At 38.1% G+C, this 17,964-nt stretch overlaps 1 protein-coding gene across 3 annotated transcripts in view; it reads left to right on the forward strand.

The window, feature by feature from the left end:
- The window catches only part of celf2 (cugbp, Elav-like family member 2), a 143,504-nt gene that overhangs the window by 20,816 nt on the left and 104,724 nt on the right, over positions 1-17,964 (forward strand). For all 3 annotated transcript variants that reach the window (XM_052554744.1, XM_052554752.1, XM_052554765.1), the window contains exon 2: positions 14,004-14,039. In XM_052554744.1, coding sequence (XP_052410704.1) covers positions 14,004-14,039 — 36 coding nt within the window. The remainder of the gene's footprint in view (positions 1-14,003; positions 14,040-17,964) is intronic.

The raw sequence follows: 17,964 nt of genomic DNA on the forward strand, positions 1-17,964 counted from the left end.
ATATTTATAAGAGAAAGATAGTCTGTACCGTTTTTTTTTCCGGAAAAACACGAGCGGCTAGAGGCGTAACGTGTGGGTGGAGCTAAAGAATCACGAGCGTGAGTAGGCTTTTGCGTTGAGAGAAAAAAAACATAATCTAAAACAAACCTTTGCTAACAGTCAGATTCACTCTATGTAGTATGTATTGAAACTATATATATTTGCTTAGCGATTTTGGAAAATGACTAAGTTCCACTTTATGTCGTCTTTTTTTTTTTTTTTTTTTTTAAAGGTGTACATGTGGGAAGTGCAGTTTGATGCCAACATCGCATGTTGTTTACTTGATGTGCTTATGCGCCGATAGCTAAGTTAACAACACAGAGATATTTGAAGATGTTTTACTCACCGCCTGCGGTTCCAACACACGATCGTGACCCTTTTTCGTTGGGATTGCATCATCCATAAGAAAAAAACGATATGCAAATCCAGAATCAACAACTCCGTTGATGCTTTGTAAAAATAAACTCCATCCACTGGTCCCTTATACTGTTTTTTTTTTTTTTTTTTTTTTTTTTTGGTAATCTGTGCAGGGTTGTCTTGCCCTGGCAACCAAAAACTCTCTCACTCTGGTCAGTGAATGTCTCTGCTCTCCTCTACTGGCGCGTGTGCGCTCTTCCGGGAGAAGTGCCATTAGGACCCATATAAGGAAATTCTGCTCCATCTAACGTCACACAAACCCATACTCGAAAAACACTTTCCGAAACTTGTGACAAACCGGAAGGAGTATTTTTATATATAGTATTTTTTAATAGCATGGGAATCCAACTCTTTAACAGTGTAAAAAACTCAGTATGCATGAAACAGCATTTCACCCAACCTTTAAGTAAAAATAATTTGCAGTTAGATTTTACATTTACATTGAAATTTTAGTTGACAGATTAAGCAAGCAATTAGGGAAGCCAATTTTCAGGTTTAATTCTATATGAGATAGATTTGCCTAGTCTAGATTTACCACTAAATGAAGTTTATATTTACAGATACAGCACCTGTACTGAGGTTCCTCTTTGCCTGTGGGGTGAACCGTGGTGTTTGGATCAGTTTTCTCATGAATACTTTACAATACAGATCACCGCTGATGTAGAAAATCTGACCCCAGATCAGCGTGAGTTTTAAAGAAGTGTTAGCAGTGGTAAAGGGAAGTGAGTGTTGGCTGTAGACCCGAGATAAGCTGTGATAAGACGCGGCTACACACATTGTCAGTTATGTCTTAGAGTTGTTGTGCCAAAATTCATTGAACCGTGATGTAAACTTTCCCAAGGGTGAGCATTCCTGCATGTGTGTGAGCGTGCTTATCTAAAGCCATCTCCATCTGAAGAGGCAGATATCTTCAGTTCTACCTGCAGCAGTTCAGTTCAGACCATGTGCATGTGTAACAAAGTGTATTTGTGTGTGTGTGAGGGTAAGAGAGGTGTTTGTTTCATTTGCATTATTGTGTGCTGAAGTGTACAATGCAAAAACTAAGGTTTATGCACTAGTTCACTAGATACACATGCACAGAAAACAGAAAGGAAAACACTGTATTCCTGTATGACACCAAGGTTATAGGTTCAAACTCAGGGAACAGATATTCAAATGAATCTTGAATGCACTGTAAGTCACTTTGGCCTTAAAAATGTATATAAAGATGTTTCAAATGTGTTCTGTAGTTAATGTGTGCCTACGTGGTTTCTGTGCAACCCTAATTTGCGTTACCAAGGTTATGGGTTCAAATCCCATTCCTACACATACTGATGAAAAGCATATGTTGCTTGCACTTTAAGTCAGTTTTTGTCTTCCGACTGTACATAAATATGCATGTAAACCTGGTGGGTAGTGTGTGTATGCGTGAAACTTTTCTGTGTAGGCGGTCCTAGTTTGAATCTGTCTGCAAAGGTCAATCTCACAAAAACATGTCTGGAACATATTTCTCCCCATATTTCACTCCCTTGTTGGTAATGACAGCTTCAAGATGCCTCCTTTATGGAGAATCTAGCCTCATGCATTGCTCAGGTGTGATTTTGGCCCATTCTTCCTCATAGTCTTCAAATTTTAAAGGTTCTGTGGGCCTCCTCTATGAATTCTGAACTTTAGTTCCTATTTTCTATTGGATTCAAGTCAGGTGATTGGCTGCGCCATTCGAGCAGCTTTATTTTCTTTTTCTGAAACCAACTGAGAGTTTCCTTGACATGTGTTCAGTACTTTTTCCCTGTGTCATTACATTTTATAGAAAAAAAATATTTATTCATAAAAGAAATTGAAATATAGCACCTTTAGAAATATAGTTACTAAGAAAAACTGTGATATGTTCAATACTGATTTTGATCCGCTGTATTATACACACACACACACGTATGTAATTATGCTCAAAGGTGCATAGCGTATGAGTACCTAAGTGCAAATGTGAGTCTCAAAAAAAAAACATATCTGGGACACATTTTTCCCCGTGAACTCTAAAAGAAAAAAATAAGAAGTAATATTTTGAGAGAACACTCTACTAATATACTAATACAGATTTTTTTTTACGCAGATGTAAAAGAGAAAAAAAATGTCTGGATATCATTATATTATATGCCGGCTGACAATAAAGCAATGACATCATTGTGTTAACCGCCCATCCACCTATCGTAACGACTCTTTGGCGTGAAGCCGAAAACATGCGTCTGGTTCTCATAAAGACTTTGAGTGTGTTTGTGTGTATGGAAGAGCTGTGTAATGTTTCAGATGGAGCCAGTTTTATGCTTGCCGATTTTTCCTTGTTATCTGAACTTATTTCTCCTACTTTCTCTCATCTTCCTCTTCTCGTTTGTCATTCAGCCTGCATAGTATGTAGATGAGGAGATATCACCCAGCAGCACTGATGGATGTGTGAGACTCCGTGCTGTGTGTGTGTGTGTGTGTGTGTCAGCAGCATAACTTTATTTTATTACAGACTTACATCAAAATCATCATTAATGATGTATATGCTCAGCCCTCCTGCAGGGAGCGTGTCTTGTGCGTGTGACACATGAAAGTTTGTTTTCTTTTGCAATGGTGTCCCATTTTGGGCCGCTCTGTGTGGAGTATTTATCACAATCCTGAATGTTTACTTATGTTATTGCGCTGAAGTCTGAGTGTGTGTGTATGTATGTTTTCCTGGTTGCTATGGGCCTCAGTTGGTGGATTCTCTGCAGACTTCATTAGTTAAAACAAAGCAAGATGTCCATTTTGTCTGCTCCTCCACCTTAATTGATATTGATTTGTTCGCGCCTCTCGCGGGATTAAAAGTGTGTTTTGTCCCGTCGCCAGTGCTTTTTCCTTCATCTCGCCGGGGAAGTCAGTCAGTTCCTTTTCCTGCAGCTTTTCTTTTCTTAAAACGCAATCCGTTGTCAATCCCATCCTCATTAAAACACCATTAAAATTGTGCAGGTAGTTTATAGATGCCTGTGGCTTCTGCCAGACATAACCACACACACAAACACACATATCTGAAAGTCTAGCTGAGTTCTCGTTGTTTTAATTGGCAATACAGGAAGATGGGTTGGTAATAAATAGGGTTATTATTATTATTATTATTATTTTACATTTAGTTATTTCTTAACTGAAAAAGTTGGCATAGTGCAGACAGAATCACTATCTCTGTTGAAAACCCTAGAATCATGCCTCAGTATTTGCTATCTACACGTAGTTACCTAAATTAGCATGCTAATCTAAACGCAACTTCATAGTGACAGATTTGAAACATTTATAATGTTGGTGTTAGCATGTTGCTAAGATAACAGCATAGTACTCAATAATAACAAGCACACACAAATAATGTCCAACATAATACGTTTAATAATTCATTTTTTATTTTATTTTTTTACAGCGGTTGGGATATAGCACACTAAAGTGACAGATTAAAAACATTTACAGCAGTTTGGTGTTAAGATGTTGCTAAGCTAGCAACACAGTACTCAGTAACTTATTTACTTAGTAAATAAAGTGTATGGTATCTTTTATAAAACATCCCTCACGGCTCTGGGGGAGGGGGGCGGGGTGAATAAAGGTCTTCCGGTTCTTCACAGTCAGCAATAGTAAGAAAAAAATATTTATTATGTTTGAAATCTGGATATTTATCTTACAATAACGCATGGATTCGCTACAGGGGGCCTTTATTCACCCCCCGGAGCCGTGTGAGGGATGTTGTATTACAGATGCGCACACTTTATTTCATGTCTTCTGAACTGTTGACAACAAAAACCCACTTACCCCATTGAAAGGCTTGGAAGAGCAAGGACAATTTTTAATATAACTTCGATTTGATTTTTCTGAAAGAGGAAAGTCACATACACCTAGGATACTTCGAGGGTGGGTAGAAGATTTACACATTTTCATTCCCGGGTGAACTAACCCTTTAAGTGACAGATTTTTAACGTATAAATAACAGTTTATCATCATGTTGGTAAGATAAAAAAACAGTTCTCAGTTATAACAAGCACACACAAATATTAAATCAGTTTTTACAGCGCATGGGATATAGCACACTTAAGTGTAAAATATAAAGCCTACTAAGTTTTGGAATAGAGATGCTGTGTGTGTGCTTATATCAGTGTGTGATGAGTGTGTGTGATAAAGCAGTCCTTCCGCGCATGCTGATAATACACTAACCCGTCTCTGGCGTTAGCTGGCTTTTCATCATCATGATTGATGGCGTTCCGACCCGGATCTCGAGCGGTTATGATCATATCAATTTGCCGCCAACCTCATTGACATCTCTTTACAAGCCCGTTATCTTCCATTCTTGCCATAATGACGCCTCGCAGAACGACCGCACGGCTCATCGCCCCAGTCCCCGGCGGAGTGGGCTGGGATTATGCCGTCAATAGTGGCCAGATTAAGTGGTAATGTGAGATTAACGCGTGGCACGCGTTTATTAAATGGGATTAACGCTGACATTTCACCCCAGTGGGACACCTCTGACATTCACAATCAGGAGATGAAAGAGATGACAGAGCCGTTACCAAGGCAGCCTTGTGTCACCCCATGAACCAGTGAGACCTGCATTATCAGAAGCTATTGTTTAAATGTTTTTCTTTTTAACTTTCATATCTAAGAGAAAGACTACATATAAAAGTCATGTCAATAAATGAATTTAACTTTGAGCTGTATATATATATATATATATATATATATATATATATATATATATATATATATATACCCCTCAGAAATATCCTATTAACATAATCACATTTCCATCCATGTTCTACTTTTTTTCTTTTTTTTTTTGGCAGGGAGTAAATTGGGGAAAATAGGCTAGAAATGAGTGTTAACTGGAGGAAATTAGTGGAAAGTAGACTAAATTAGTAAAAGAGGTGACGTGTAGGAAGGACAGAAGTGCAAGGGTTCGACTCTGGTGAAATGGGAGCCACAAGGACATGATTGTTTCTAATTATAACCACAAGTCATTTTCTTCAGTTGTATGAGACATCAGTCAAACTGGGTGAGTGTGATTGTACTTGTGTAAGTGAATGATTATGAATTTGTGTTAGGGATGATACTTTTAGAATTTTGGATGATGCTTTTATAATTATTATATTCAGTGTCCTTGATGTTAAGCTGCTACTAAATAGATTTTGGTGATGTGAACAGCATTACAGTAACATTACGGGAAAATGTATTGTATCACCCTTATGTTGTTCCAACCTGTATGACTTTATGGAAGAGGGTGAGTCAGAAATGACAAAATTGTATTTTGAAAAAAATGTAACTATCCCTTTTTTAACAACTATTTGTCTTTTTAAATATGGCCTGAGTGTATATTTCCCTTGAAACACTGTTCGCATTAAAAATGAAAGAGAATATTCAACAGGACATAAAGTACTTAAACGGATTGAGTGCAAACATGATTTGATTCGTAAATAATGACAAATAGATAGTCAACCAAATCTGTCAGACCGCTAAATCACATTTTATAAAGTAAGAGCCACTAAACATGTCCTACCGTACATGCGTTGTGTTATTAAGGTTTGAGAGCAGTTTGTTAAACTTGTTGCATTTAGAGGTGAAGGGCTTACAACACCAGCATGACTGAATACAGACCGCTGTGGCAGTTAATGAAATCTTGGCATGTCTGTGGACCTCCTCTCCTTTCGTTCCACAGCTCTCCTGTTACACCGCACAGCTGTGGAGTGTGTATATGTGTGCGTCCTGTTCCATTTCAACAAACTCTTATTGCTCAAGTGCTTTAGTTCCAGTGCGGATGAATCTTTCTCTTACACTTCTTGCACGCATATACCTATAGAACAGAAAAATCTCTAATTAGATGTCTTTAATATCTCATTTAGATTCTCCTAGGCAGCAATGCGAGCAAATGGAGACTTTTGCTTCAGATGTTTATTGGAGAAGAAGACACATCTCACACGTCTAGTACCAGGGTCCCACATTGAGTCGGCAGTTTAGGCAGTGTCCCATGTTTAGATGTTAAGTCCTTAAATCTAGTCTACAAGTTGGCTTTAGCTGCATTTTGGTTTGATCTTCAATGTAACAAACTGAAATGAATTTTACAAACAGAAATGTTGACTGTATGTGTACTGTATGTGCTAAATTGTACACATCTAAGTTTAAGTTCTCGTTTTTATGTATATATATATATATATATATATATATATATATATATATATATATATATATATATACATTTCAGTAAATCCATTTCTTTCGTTTTACATCAGCTTTTTTTTGAAAGACTGAGCTCTGAGGAATCAGATTCAGTGAGTTAAGTATTGAATATTAGCATTGCTCTGTTGAAGGATAGTGCATATATTAGAGGAGAACTAGGACAGTTAATGCAGTACTCAATCTGTGTGATGCTAAGAGCAGCTCCCAAAGGCTCAGCTTCTTTATAACTACACACACACACACTTCATCTGGAGTAGACGCTTGAGGCTGCTCAACTCACTGTCATTGATAGTCAGAACAAAGAGGTCAAAGCAAAATGCATCACATATGGTGGGTGTATACATATGTTTTGCGTGTTTTTCCACGGCTGCATAAGAATTGGTATGTTATTCTGCCGGGTCATTATTTGGCAGAGACACTTTTTGGCAGAAGCAGTGTTTGGCGGCATACCAGCTTTCTGCCATCAGGTGATACACTGCCTTGTGTGTGTTTGTGTGTGTGTGTGTGTGTGTGTGTGCGCCAGAGCATCTAGAACAGCTGCTGGGGCACATCTGTCTACCAAGCAACACATTCAGATACACAAACCGACCTGCACTATATGGCGAACTCATTTCCTAGCATCCAGTGCGCTGTTAGGGGCCTTCCACACTGATGGGTTCTTGTGGTCCTTCTGTGCTGAGAGAGACGTCTCAGAACTTTGCAACATGCCACACTCTGTCTTGCACCATGACCACTGTGGTTTTAAGATGCCCTGTCCACTTTCATCTCGAGACCTCTGTTTTATTTTCCATTGTGCTGTTGTGCTAGCTGCTTTGAATGTAAGAATGCAGTATGTAGTTCACTCCAGAATGAAAATTTCCTGATAATTTACTAAACCCCATGTCATCCGAGAGGTTCATGTCTTTCTTTCTTCCGTCAAAAAGAAATTAATGTTTTGAGCAAAACATTCCAAGATTTTTCTCCATATTGTGGACTTCAAAGGTGACCAACGGTCTATGTACCAACGTGACTATGGAATGCACCAAGTCATTGACACGCTTCACAGAGCTAGTGCAAGCATTTGTGGTTAAGAAGTATATAAATTTTAACTTTTTTTTAGAAAATGACCCTTACTCCCCGGCTGGGATCATGAAGAGCCATTTAAAGCTGCATTGAAACTGCAGTTTGGACGTTCAACCTGTTGGTCCTCATTGAAGTCCACTTGCAATGTAGAGGGTTGCTATGGTCGCAAGTTCTGTCATTACCAATAGAGTTCAATGGAGCTTGCAAAAAAAACAACAAATACTTATTGAACCACATAGCAACACACAAAAACCTACTCCGCGCACCAGACAAAATTTGCGCCAATAGCCTTGTGAGCAGCGTGCCGACATATATAGCGTTATTGCGCCGCGGGCATCCTGAGTTTGAGTCCGTGGAAAGCTTGTGGACCTTTCCCGATCCGAAGAAAAAGAACACCAGACAACCATTCAAAACACCTGGACAACTACACTCTTTAGCAACCAAATACCATAGACATGGCAACCACCCAGAACACTCTTGGAGGGAACCACATAGCAACATAGCTTAAAAACCACTCAGAACACCTTAGCAAATGCATAGCAATACCCTACCATTGTGACGACATCTCTGGCATGGGAAAGTACCTTTAATTTAAATGTCATAACCATAATTGGGTTGGTGTGTGGTTCTGTTTCTCGCTGTATCTCCCTCTGGAGAGATGAATTGATATTGTAGCCAGTTTCAAATTAGCCATGTGTCCTGGGACTGGTTTGACTTTATGTATGCCTGTCTCATAAACCAGCTGAGACGACTGTTCTGTAGCCACTCTGTGTGAATGTGTGCGTGTTTTTTTTTTTTTTTTTCTCTCTTACAGTTCTTTATAAGGTGTACACGACTTCATTTATAAGTGGTACACATACTGCGTTTATGTTTATGGATTTTTAGCAACAGACTTTAATAGCTCATAATGCCTCATAAACTGAGATCTGTGAGGGCTTGTGGGTAATGGAGCTTATGAGAAAGGGAGGGTGCAGATGATTGATGAATGGTGTTGTCTAATCTGTTGCTTAAGGTTATGGATCCCGCTGTATAACTCAGATGTGTGTTAGATTGATAGGGTCTAGGCTTAGAACAGTAAATTCACCCTTTGAGCAATTCTTGTCAAATGAAGCCTAGCACTGAACTTCCTAGACGAGTTTGTTGTCTGTCCCCTTTCGAGTGTTTTTCTCGCACACTCTCAGACAAACAAATAAAATGAGCGAGACAGGGGGAAAGGAAAGGGGTTTAGTCTCTTGGCAGTGATGGACGGTGCTGTCTGAAATGTCTGCATAATCAGAACAACGGAATAGTCATCATATTACACCAAAGCCTTCAGAGTGACTGATGATATTGTGGATTTCTTTTGTCTATTTTACGGCTATCATCAGAATATGTGTACATTTCCATTTTCACCACCCAAACTGGAGCCGTTCCAGACATTTGAATCGCTAATGTTAAAACCCGGAGTACTAGAAAGAGGGTAAAATATATTAGTTTTGTTTGAATATATGCAACATCTCCTTGTATTTTGAGTATGAAATGGGAAGGGACAGAGTTTAAATCCTGTCAGAAGAGATGAGGGTGAAGTCATGGGTCAGGGACTTCTTTCCTCACAAAGAGGTTAAACAAGTCTCTCAAGAGTGCCAGTCACCCAGAAAGAGTATCAGCTTCGGTCTACCTAACTCAAAACGGACAGGCACAGCAACCTGAGGCTCGACTGACCACAAAACAATCGCTTTAAAGACCCAAGATGAGTGTTTCAACAGTCTCCAAGTTCACCAACAAGATGTCCAGGTTCGTTGAGTTTGTTCCAATACAAGATCCCCTCACAAAAAGGATGTCCCAGTTCAATGGCTCCCAATCCTGTTCCTGGAGAACCCCCAACACTGCACATACATGATTCAACTCATCAGCTCATTAGTAAAGATTCCAAGACCTCAAATGTGTGTGTCAGAGAAGAGAGACATCAAAATCATGCAGTGTAGTGGGTTGTCTAGAACCAGGAATGGGAACATCTGTCTCAGTTCATTCAGTTTGTCCACTAACCACAAAGCTTGGTCATTCATTTAAGTTTTTTCATTAACATTCAGAGTCTCAAAGTGAAGTGAAAACATCCATTGAGAAGGTCTAAACAAAATACTTCACTACAAAAAAGATCTTTGCAGACTTCATTGAATGAAAAAAAAAAATTGTAGGTCAACGGAAGTGAACACGATTAATTTGTTAACAATATTCACAAATAAAACACCACTGCATTATGGCTATTATGGCTTGTTTATGGCTTATAGCCTCGTGGGGAAAAAAGGCTCACATTGTAGTACCATTCCACCTCATGCATCCCAAGATCAAGTCCCGGCTAATAAAGCGGCAAGCGATCACTTACACTGGGCACAAGAGGTGCGATGCAACAAAATCTATGCAAACCTATTCTAATCATTAGTGTTTACAATGGTTGCAATACGACAAGACACCAACTGTAAATTGATACTCCATTGTATTTCTGACAGTGTTGGGGAGTAGCTAGCTAAAAGTAGCCATGCTACTTTAACCCCTCATTCCCGGGTACTCATAGCCACACCTCTTCTTGTTCCGAGTGGGTCCCGAATACAGTTCCCCAGCATGGGAGGCTAATGCACTAACAAAGAGACTAAAAGACTGCAGCCCATCTCTTGAGATCAGGGGAGTGATTTATACTTGCACAGCACCTACTCGCTGGCCTCTGTTACACTCACCCCCCTAAACCTAACTCCCACCCGGGTCACGGCACCAATGTAACCCCTCTTTCCCAGGTCCTCACCACTACACCTTGTACTTGTTCCAAGTGGTTCTCCTGCATGGGAGGCAGACACATTAACAAGGATGGTAAATGACAGCAGCCACTAGCTAGTGTGTCCCTATTTATATATACATATTTAAAAACCCTCTTATTCGCAAAAGATTCAAGTTTAGTGACTGCTTTCAACTGTAGTCTAGTGTGGAGTTCTTTAAAACATTCTATCTGTCTAATCTAGCAAATTATCACTCAAAAGCATGATGAATTTCTCAAGCAAGCAAAACACATACTGCTAACACAGTCTGTTGCACAAGGGCCTTGATAAGAAAGTGGATGTGAGTGTGTTTGTGTGAGAGACAGATAGATAGACAGAGAAGTAAAGCGCAGAATGAGTAAAAGAGACGCAAGCACACAGATGGTGGGCTGTTGGAGAAAAAGAGATAATGATTACAGATGAGAGGAGATGGAAACCGCATAGTTAGAAAGAAAGAATGATAGATAGAGACAGAGAGGTAGGGGAGATGTTTCATTTCCATCTACCACCCTCCATTTTTTAATAAAGTAATTTTCTATTGGAATCTAGTGCCTTGTTAAAGGAGCCAAGTGTTTTTAGACATGCATTTCACAATCTACATACCAAATTGTACGTTTTTTTTTTTTTTAATTATTTAAAACTCCTGTTATGCTTTCTAAGGTATTGTATTTTCAACAAGATAAATGTTCGAAAAGGTAAGCAGCAGAAACATTGCCTTTTTTATGTTCCCTTAAAATTTATTTAATTTACATATATAGCTCTTAAGAGCCGCATCTGCTGGTGCTCTATGCCGTTTTATGACACGTTCTTCTGATATATTCAGCCACAGTGCTCTTCTGGGAAATTAAGGTTCAAGTCAAGCCTGCAACATGTTGTGATCCAATTTTCTTAATCTATCCCCAATAATTCCTTTACACTATACACTATACCAGGGACCCTCAAATCTGGACCTTGAGATCCACTTTCCGGCAGAGTTTAGCTCTAACCCTAATCAAACACACTTGAGCATGCTAATCAATGCTAATCAATGTCTTTCGGATCATTAGAAAATCACAGACAGGTGACCCCCAAATAAATAAATAAAAATAAATACAATTATGAAATGTCATTTCAGAGTTTAACAGGACCTTTCAAATAGATTACCTGTGGTTTCTTAACCCCTATTTCTTAACCTCAATTTCTCACCACAGTTTATGTGTATTCATGTGTTTGAGGGGGCGACAGAAGACAGAAAGAAAGATGTTTGTGTGTGTTAACACATCTGGGTTAAGGCCTTGCATGATTCATCCCAGTCAGGCTCAATGCGAAGGTATATAAGGCAGAAACCGCGGACAGACCGCTCGCTGTGTGGCTCTTTGAAATGGAAAGTAACCTCCAGCCCACCTTTGCTCTGATCACCAGAGCCGGCATATGCTATCCCTCTGCATCCCTCTCATTTGGGCTGGAATAAAGGAATAATTCACCATTAATAAGTGCATAGCTGGCGTCCTGTTATTCCACAGCCCTGACGGCAGCTGTTATCAAACAGCACCCGTTTCACCGGAAGCTTTCAGAATAATGACCGCACACCTCCTCCCCATTGTCCACAGGGGACCAATTTATTAACATGCAGTGGGAAGCACGGTCTCTTTCTTGATACACACACACACACATATACACAGCAGGAGCTCAGCAGTTGGAGAAGGTAGGGATAAGGAGAAAAAAAATATTAAAAAAAATAAAAGGAAAACTATCTGGAGTTGGCTGTTTGGTGCTAACAAGAGCGGGGAGTTCCTTTTGATTACCTGAGCTCGGGTGCCATGTTGAATGAGGGCCAAAATTAGCCTCGGTGAATTGGCCACAATTGATTTGCTCTTTGAATACAGCATTCCGCCTTTTCACGCCAGTTTTTGAAATGGTACTGGATGTTTTTTTCCTGTTTAAAGGCAATTGAAAAAGGTTGCACAAAGTGATTGCTGGTTTTTATTTCAGTTGATTTATTCCCACAAATGGAAGAGGACACATGTTTCCACAAACACACATATATGGCTAAATCTCATATTTTACCACAAAACCGATCGCAAAATAGGTAGGGCACTGTATTTTGAAAATAACTAATAAATAAAGTATTATTAATATTATTCATATTATTAAATGATGACACCAGTTTAATTAATTTCTCATTAATGCATGACATTCTCATTTTTGCAGTGCAAAATATTAATGTATTTATGTTTTTATCTATTTATGTTCGTTTGAACACTTCTTATATTTTGTGGAAATTAAATGAAGGATATATCTGTAAACCTCAGTATTACACTTTGATTGTTTACCGTGCAACACAACATTTGCTTCCGTCAGTGTAACGTGTAAGTTATGATTCATACAGGAACTGTTTGCTAATGAAGTGCCATATTAGCCATTTGTAATTGTAATGAATGAATGAATTTTATTTATTATTTATTATTTTATTATTTTTTGAGAAATATGTCAAGAGGAAGCTGAAAGAGGTGCTCACAATATACCATTCCTCCTCTCTCTCTCTTTTTCTGTCCATTTTTTTCATATCCACTTCTCTTGAGCTCAGTGGCTTGTGACGCTCCATATGTCCATCTGCTTCTCAGAGAGAGAGAGAGAGAGACATTAATACAGGCACCCCTCGCCTCGTACATTCAGCACTCATGTTTTCCCAAAAGCCGAACGCTCTGAAATGACAGGAGAATTGAGGGATGGGGAAGAGAGAGAGGGTGTGGATGATTGGATGGGTGAGAGAAAGACGGAGAGGGGGGGTGTAATGTGTGTGTGTGTGTGTGTGTGTGTAATGTAGACAGCAGTGAAGTGAATGTTATCTTACAGACGTTGAATGCACCTGCAGCTAAAGCCTTGCATGAGAGCTCCCTGCAGAAATAAACACATACACTTGAGTACTATCACTCACACACACACACACACACACACACAAATACCTAATTACAGCTGTATTATCAGAAACCAAGGAGACGTACAAGTACATACACACACATGCACCTGTGCATATTTGATAAAAATGTAAGATGTGCATATAGGCTTGAAATATCAATATATTGTTTTACCAATATTAATGTTTTATTGAGGATCAATCCTATAAATAATATTGGCACATTATTTCTTTATTTATTAAAAATTGAAAAAAAAAAAAAAAATCTTAACAATTTTACCTAAACTTTTAGTTTTGTTTTCTTTAAAAAAATACATCTACTGATAAATTGCTGCAATAACTCGTTTAGTCTTTCGACACATTTTATTATTTATTAATTTTTTGTTGATTGTAGCTCACACAGCAGTGTTTGACACTAGTTAACGCAGAGGTCATGGGTTCAATTCTGAGTGAATGCTTTGTGTTGTATACCTTCAATGCAATTAGCCAATTTGGACTGCCAAATATGTAAATGTAAATGTTTTCACACATTTCTAACTAAAATGGTTGTATATGTGTCTTTTCACTGAGCTAACAAATACATTTTCTCTTTTATCTCACAGGCAGGACGCAAGTGATCTCACTGGAGCTATTCAGAGGTAGGAATGTCCCTAAGAAATGCTTTTTCTTTCTTTCCTTCTTTCTTTGTCCATGTATGATCTCAGTAATGTTTAATATAACTTCCATATATAATAACAGAACATGGCCTGTTATAATACCTCAGTGAGCTGCCTGCATAGATAGTATTTTAAACCATTCTAGGTTTACTTCCGACTTCAAGTCCTAAAGGTTGACGGAAAATGTGCATTCCTTTCATAAAAAAAAAGCCAAATCCAGAATGCACTACAATAAGCTCAGTGGAAAATTGACAAGATGACAAAATAAAATTGACTATTTTGCCTACAATTCGTGTAGGTTAAGTGTAATTTTTATGTTTATTTGAATATCATGCTGTTAGCTTAGCAACATGCTAACGCAAACTCTGTTGAAATCAGTTCTCCTTGCTGGCTACCGAGACTACTTGAATTCAATCATTATGAGGATCCATTTCAGGTATAGGCTGCTGCCGTTTAATCACAAATTGTTGGATAAATTGAGAGAATTGTTGACTGTAAATTTATCATGAACAATTAAAAAGTCTTACAGTATGTTTATCTTACTAAAATGCCCATTTCGTTTGTTTTTCTATGCTTAATAAAGTTTTGTTTTTAGCTTAGCAACATGCTAACATCAAACTATTGTAATTAATAAGGACTTGAGTTTTCTGAGGTGCTATTTTTGTATAGAACTGCCTATTAAGACCATTCTAAATCAATAATTTGCGCAGTTACGTCACTGTTCACACGCTGTCTTAGATGGTAGTGTCCTGTGTATGCGGTAGACAGCAAGGCAGCTCCCTAGGATTCAGAACACAACTAATGACAAGCTCAAACAGCATTCATATGTGATTGGAGGCGGATGATGGGATTTTTGGAAAGGAGAAAGCGTAACCTCAGACTTTGCCGATTTTAACATAGCCTCTTCTGAATTTTTGATTACGAGAGGAGAGCGAGATGACAGGGAAGAGAAATAAAAGAGAAAAAGGTGTTCCCAGAGAGTCAAGGGTGCAGAGTTGAGGCTGGTAAAGATCTGTGACTGAGGGCCATTAAACCCAGCCCCACAGCTATGAGACTACACATCGAAAGAGCGAGAGAGAGCGCCTGAGAGTTTTTTGATAAACTGCTGATCCTGAAATAGCTACACCTATTTTTCATCGGGAATTCTGTTAGGAATAAATTGTCACATCTGGAGAAGAGCTTTCTTCTGCAGGGCGGCACACAGAAACTCAAAGCCACTGCCGGAGTTCGCCACCCTCTCTGTCGTTACAGCGATGCACTGTGGGTTACCGCCGGCAAAAGGCAGACTGACAGACAGCCTGCGAGTTTTCAAGGGCACTCATGAAAAGGAAAAACTATGTCACCCTGAGAAATTGCTGTGGACGTTACAGTAATATGAATGAATGTGACGGAAATCTAAATTTTAAGGACGTTTTTTTCTCAAAAGTCAACAACTTGCTAAAAGTTAAAGGGATGTTTGACCCAGAAATTAAAATTCTCATCATTTGCAGACCCTCATATTGTTCCAAATCTCTATGAATTTCTTGGACACAAAAGAATGATGAACTGAAGAATGTTGGTAGCCCAACAATTGATAGTAGCCGTTGACTTTCACCGGAAATACTATAGATTAATGGCTTCCATTAGCTATTTGGTTACCTGAATTTTTCATAATATCTTATTCTGTGTCCAACAGCTGAAGGAAACTCGTACAGGTTTGGAAAAGCTTGAGGGTGAGAAAATAATGACAGATTTTCAATTTTTGGGTGTGCTATCTATTTAACTGTAAGTATAGCCCTCATGTCATTTTTTTGATTGGTCTCAAAATGTAATATTTTGTCTACATTCTCTCCACTGGCCCTTGCATGTCTCCTTGAAAATTCTCAGTGTTTTCCTAAAAGCAGATTACTAATATACGTTTCACTTTCAAGATCTGTTGTTCCCAGAAATACAATGATGTAATGGGCATCCTGTGTTCTTCAAGTGCGCATATGGGTTTAATTTGCAAGATATTGTTGATAGAATCTCCCAACCACACCCAGAATTACCTCAGAATCCATCTGTACGCCAAAAGTCATGTGCATCTGAGTGCATGTGTTCACAGCAATGTTAGTGTGACTTCATATGCAGATGAAGTGCAAAAGAACACAGTGAAATTCACAAGAATAGCAAAACACCTCAGGAGTGAGAGGAAATGAACTAGAGATACAGAGCAGAGGAAATGAGAGGAAAGGAGTTTGCCATTAGTTTATTAGCAAAAATTATTGGGTTTTGTGTGTGTGTGTGTGTGTGTACAGTCAGAAAAAAATACTTTATGAAGATATGATAATGCAGATGCGAAGGCTTGGGTGAATGCATTCTTGCATTACTTAATGCAGCAATGCCTCAGAAACTCAGACAGCTGTTGACCTTAAACCGCTATATATATATATATATATATATATATATATACACACATATATACACACATATATATAAAATTCGAGCTCTAGCACCCCTTGTGGTATTAGTGAGAATGCTGTAGATACTTGTGATAGGTTATGAATAACACTCTGACACATTCAATTGAACTTGCATAACTAGACATGTTTGCGCTCATGTACGTGTGGTAAAGTTATCTTGGGCCTAAGGGGAAAATTCTTCCCAGAGGAAAATTTTACTGTGCAGACTTTGAGAACAAGGTGCAATCTATAATAAGCCTAATTTACATTTAAAGGAGGTGAATTTGTGCTGGAAAGAAAGACAACGACATAAATTCCCATGGTGCAGTGCAATACTAGTCTCAAGGGACTTGAGGGAGAAGTCTCCATTTGTTCTCCATTTAATATCATTGCTGTATGTCATAAAATAACAATCCTAGTTTGAAATATAGTTTCCCTTAATTTTCTCTTGAATTTTTACTATTATATTATATCATTTTTAAAAGTATTACAAATTTGAAATATTAACAGTATAATTAAATATTTAATATTATGGTTAGATGTTGTTGAAGCACAAAATAGAGAAAGAACATAAATTAAATAACATATAAAATGTAAAATAATCATATCAAATAATTTTTAAAAAGACCCCAATTTTTTACGTAAGACGTTTGAAGCAATTTTTGAATAAAGAATATTTGTTGTTGCTATGTTGTATTATTAAATAATAAGCATGAATGTGCTAATTACTAAAATTTGTATATTTTATTTAGATTTAAAAAATAAAATAAAATAAAATAAAAAAGTATTTGAGTGTCTGAGACCCCAATCAAAGCCTGTTATTTGTTCAATAAAGTTGAATGTTGAATAAATTACATAAGGTTACTATAATATATAGTATGTACTATTGCAATGTTTTCTGACAATATTAAGTAATAAAATGTTTTATATATTCATTTATATTTTGACTTTTCTACACTGTAGAAAAATAAAATAGTAATAAAAATAATGTTTCGTATGTGGCTACACTTGAATCAAGTCACAGTGTTTGTTGAATAATGCTGAACGTTGACTAAAGAATATAAAGTTCAATTCTCTTTACAATCAGATCTCATAAGATTCGGAAAAGTTACAACCTGAAAGTCGAGTATGTTTGGGGCCTTGGCGTCTCGGAACAGAAGAAGAAGAAGGTGAAGAGATCTTCTGTGTGCTTGCTTTCTTTCCTGTGGGCTATACCAGCCGAAATACAGTTGTCAACTTAGATGCAGAGATACCCCAATCTCTCTTTTCATCTTCTTCTTCCAACATCCATGGCATAACAAAGAGAAAAGGAAGAGAAAGAAAGGGTGGCGCAAAAGAACGTGTGACTGTGTAATTAGCTCCTGTGTGCAATCACAGATTCCCTCATGCTGAATGACTGGCTGCCTCCTAGCAAGCTGCATCTAAACCATTTCTTTCTTTTTTCACTCGTTTTTTCCGGTACCGGGGGTCTTAACAGCAGTGGGGGG

The sequence above is a fragment of the Carassius gibelio genome, chromosome B4, assembly GCF_023724105.1.
Source record: "Carassius gibelio isolate Cgi1373 ecotype wild population from Czech Republic chromosome B4, carGib1.2-hapl.c, whole genome shotgun sequence".
NCBI classification, from domain to species: Eukaryota; Metazoa; Chordata; class Actinopteri; order Cypriniformes; family Cyprinidae; genus Carassius; species Carassius gibelio.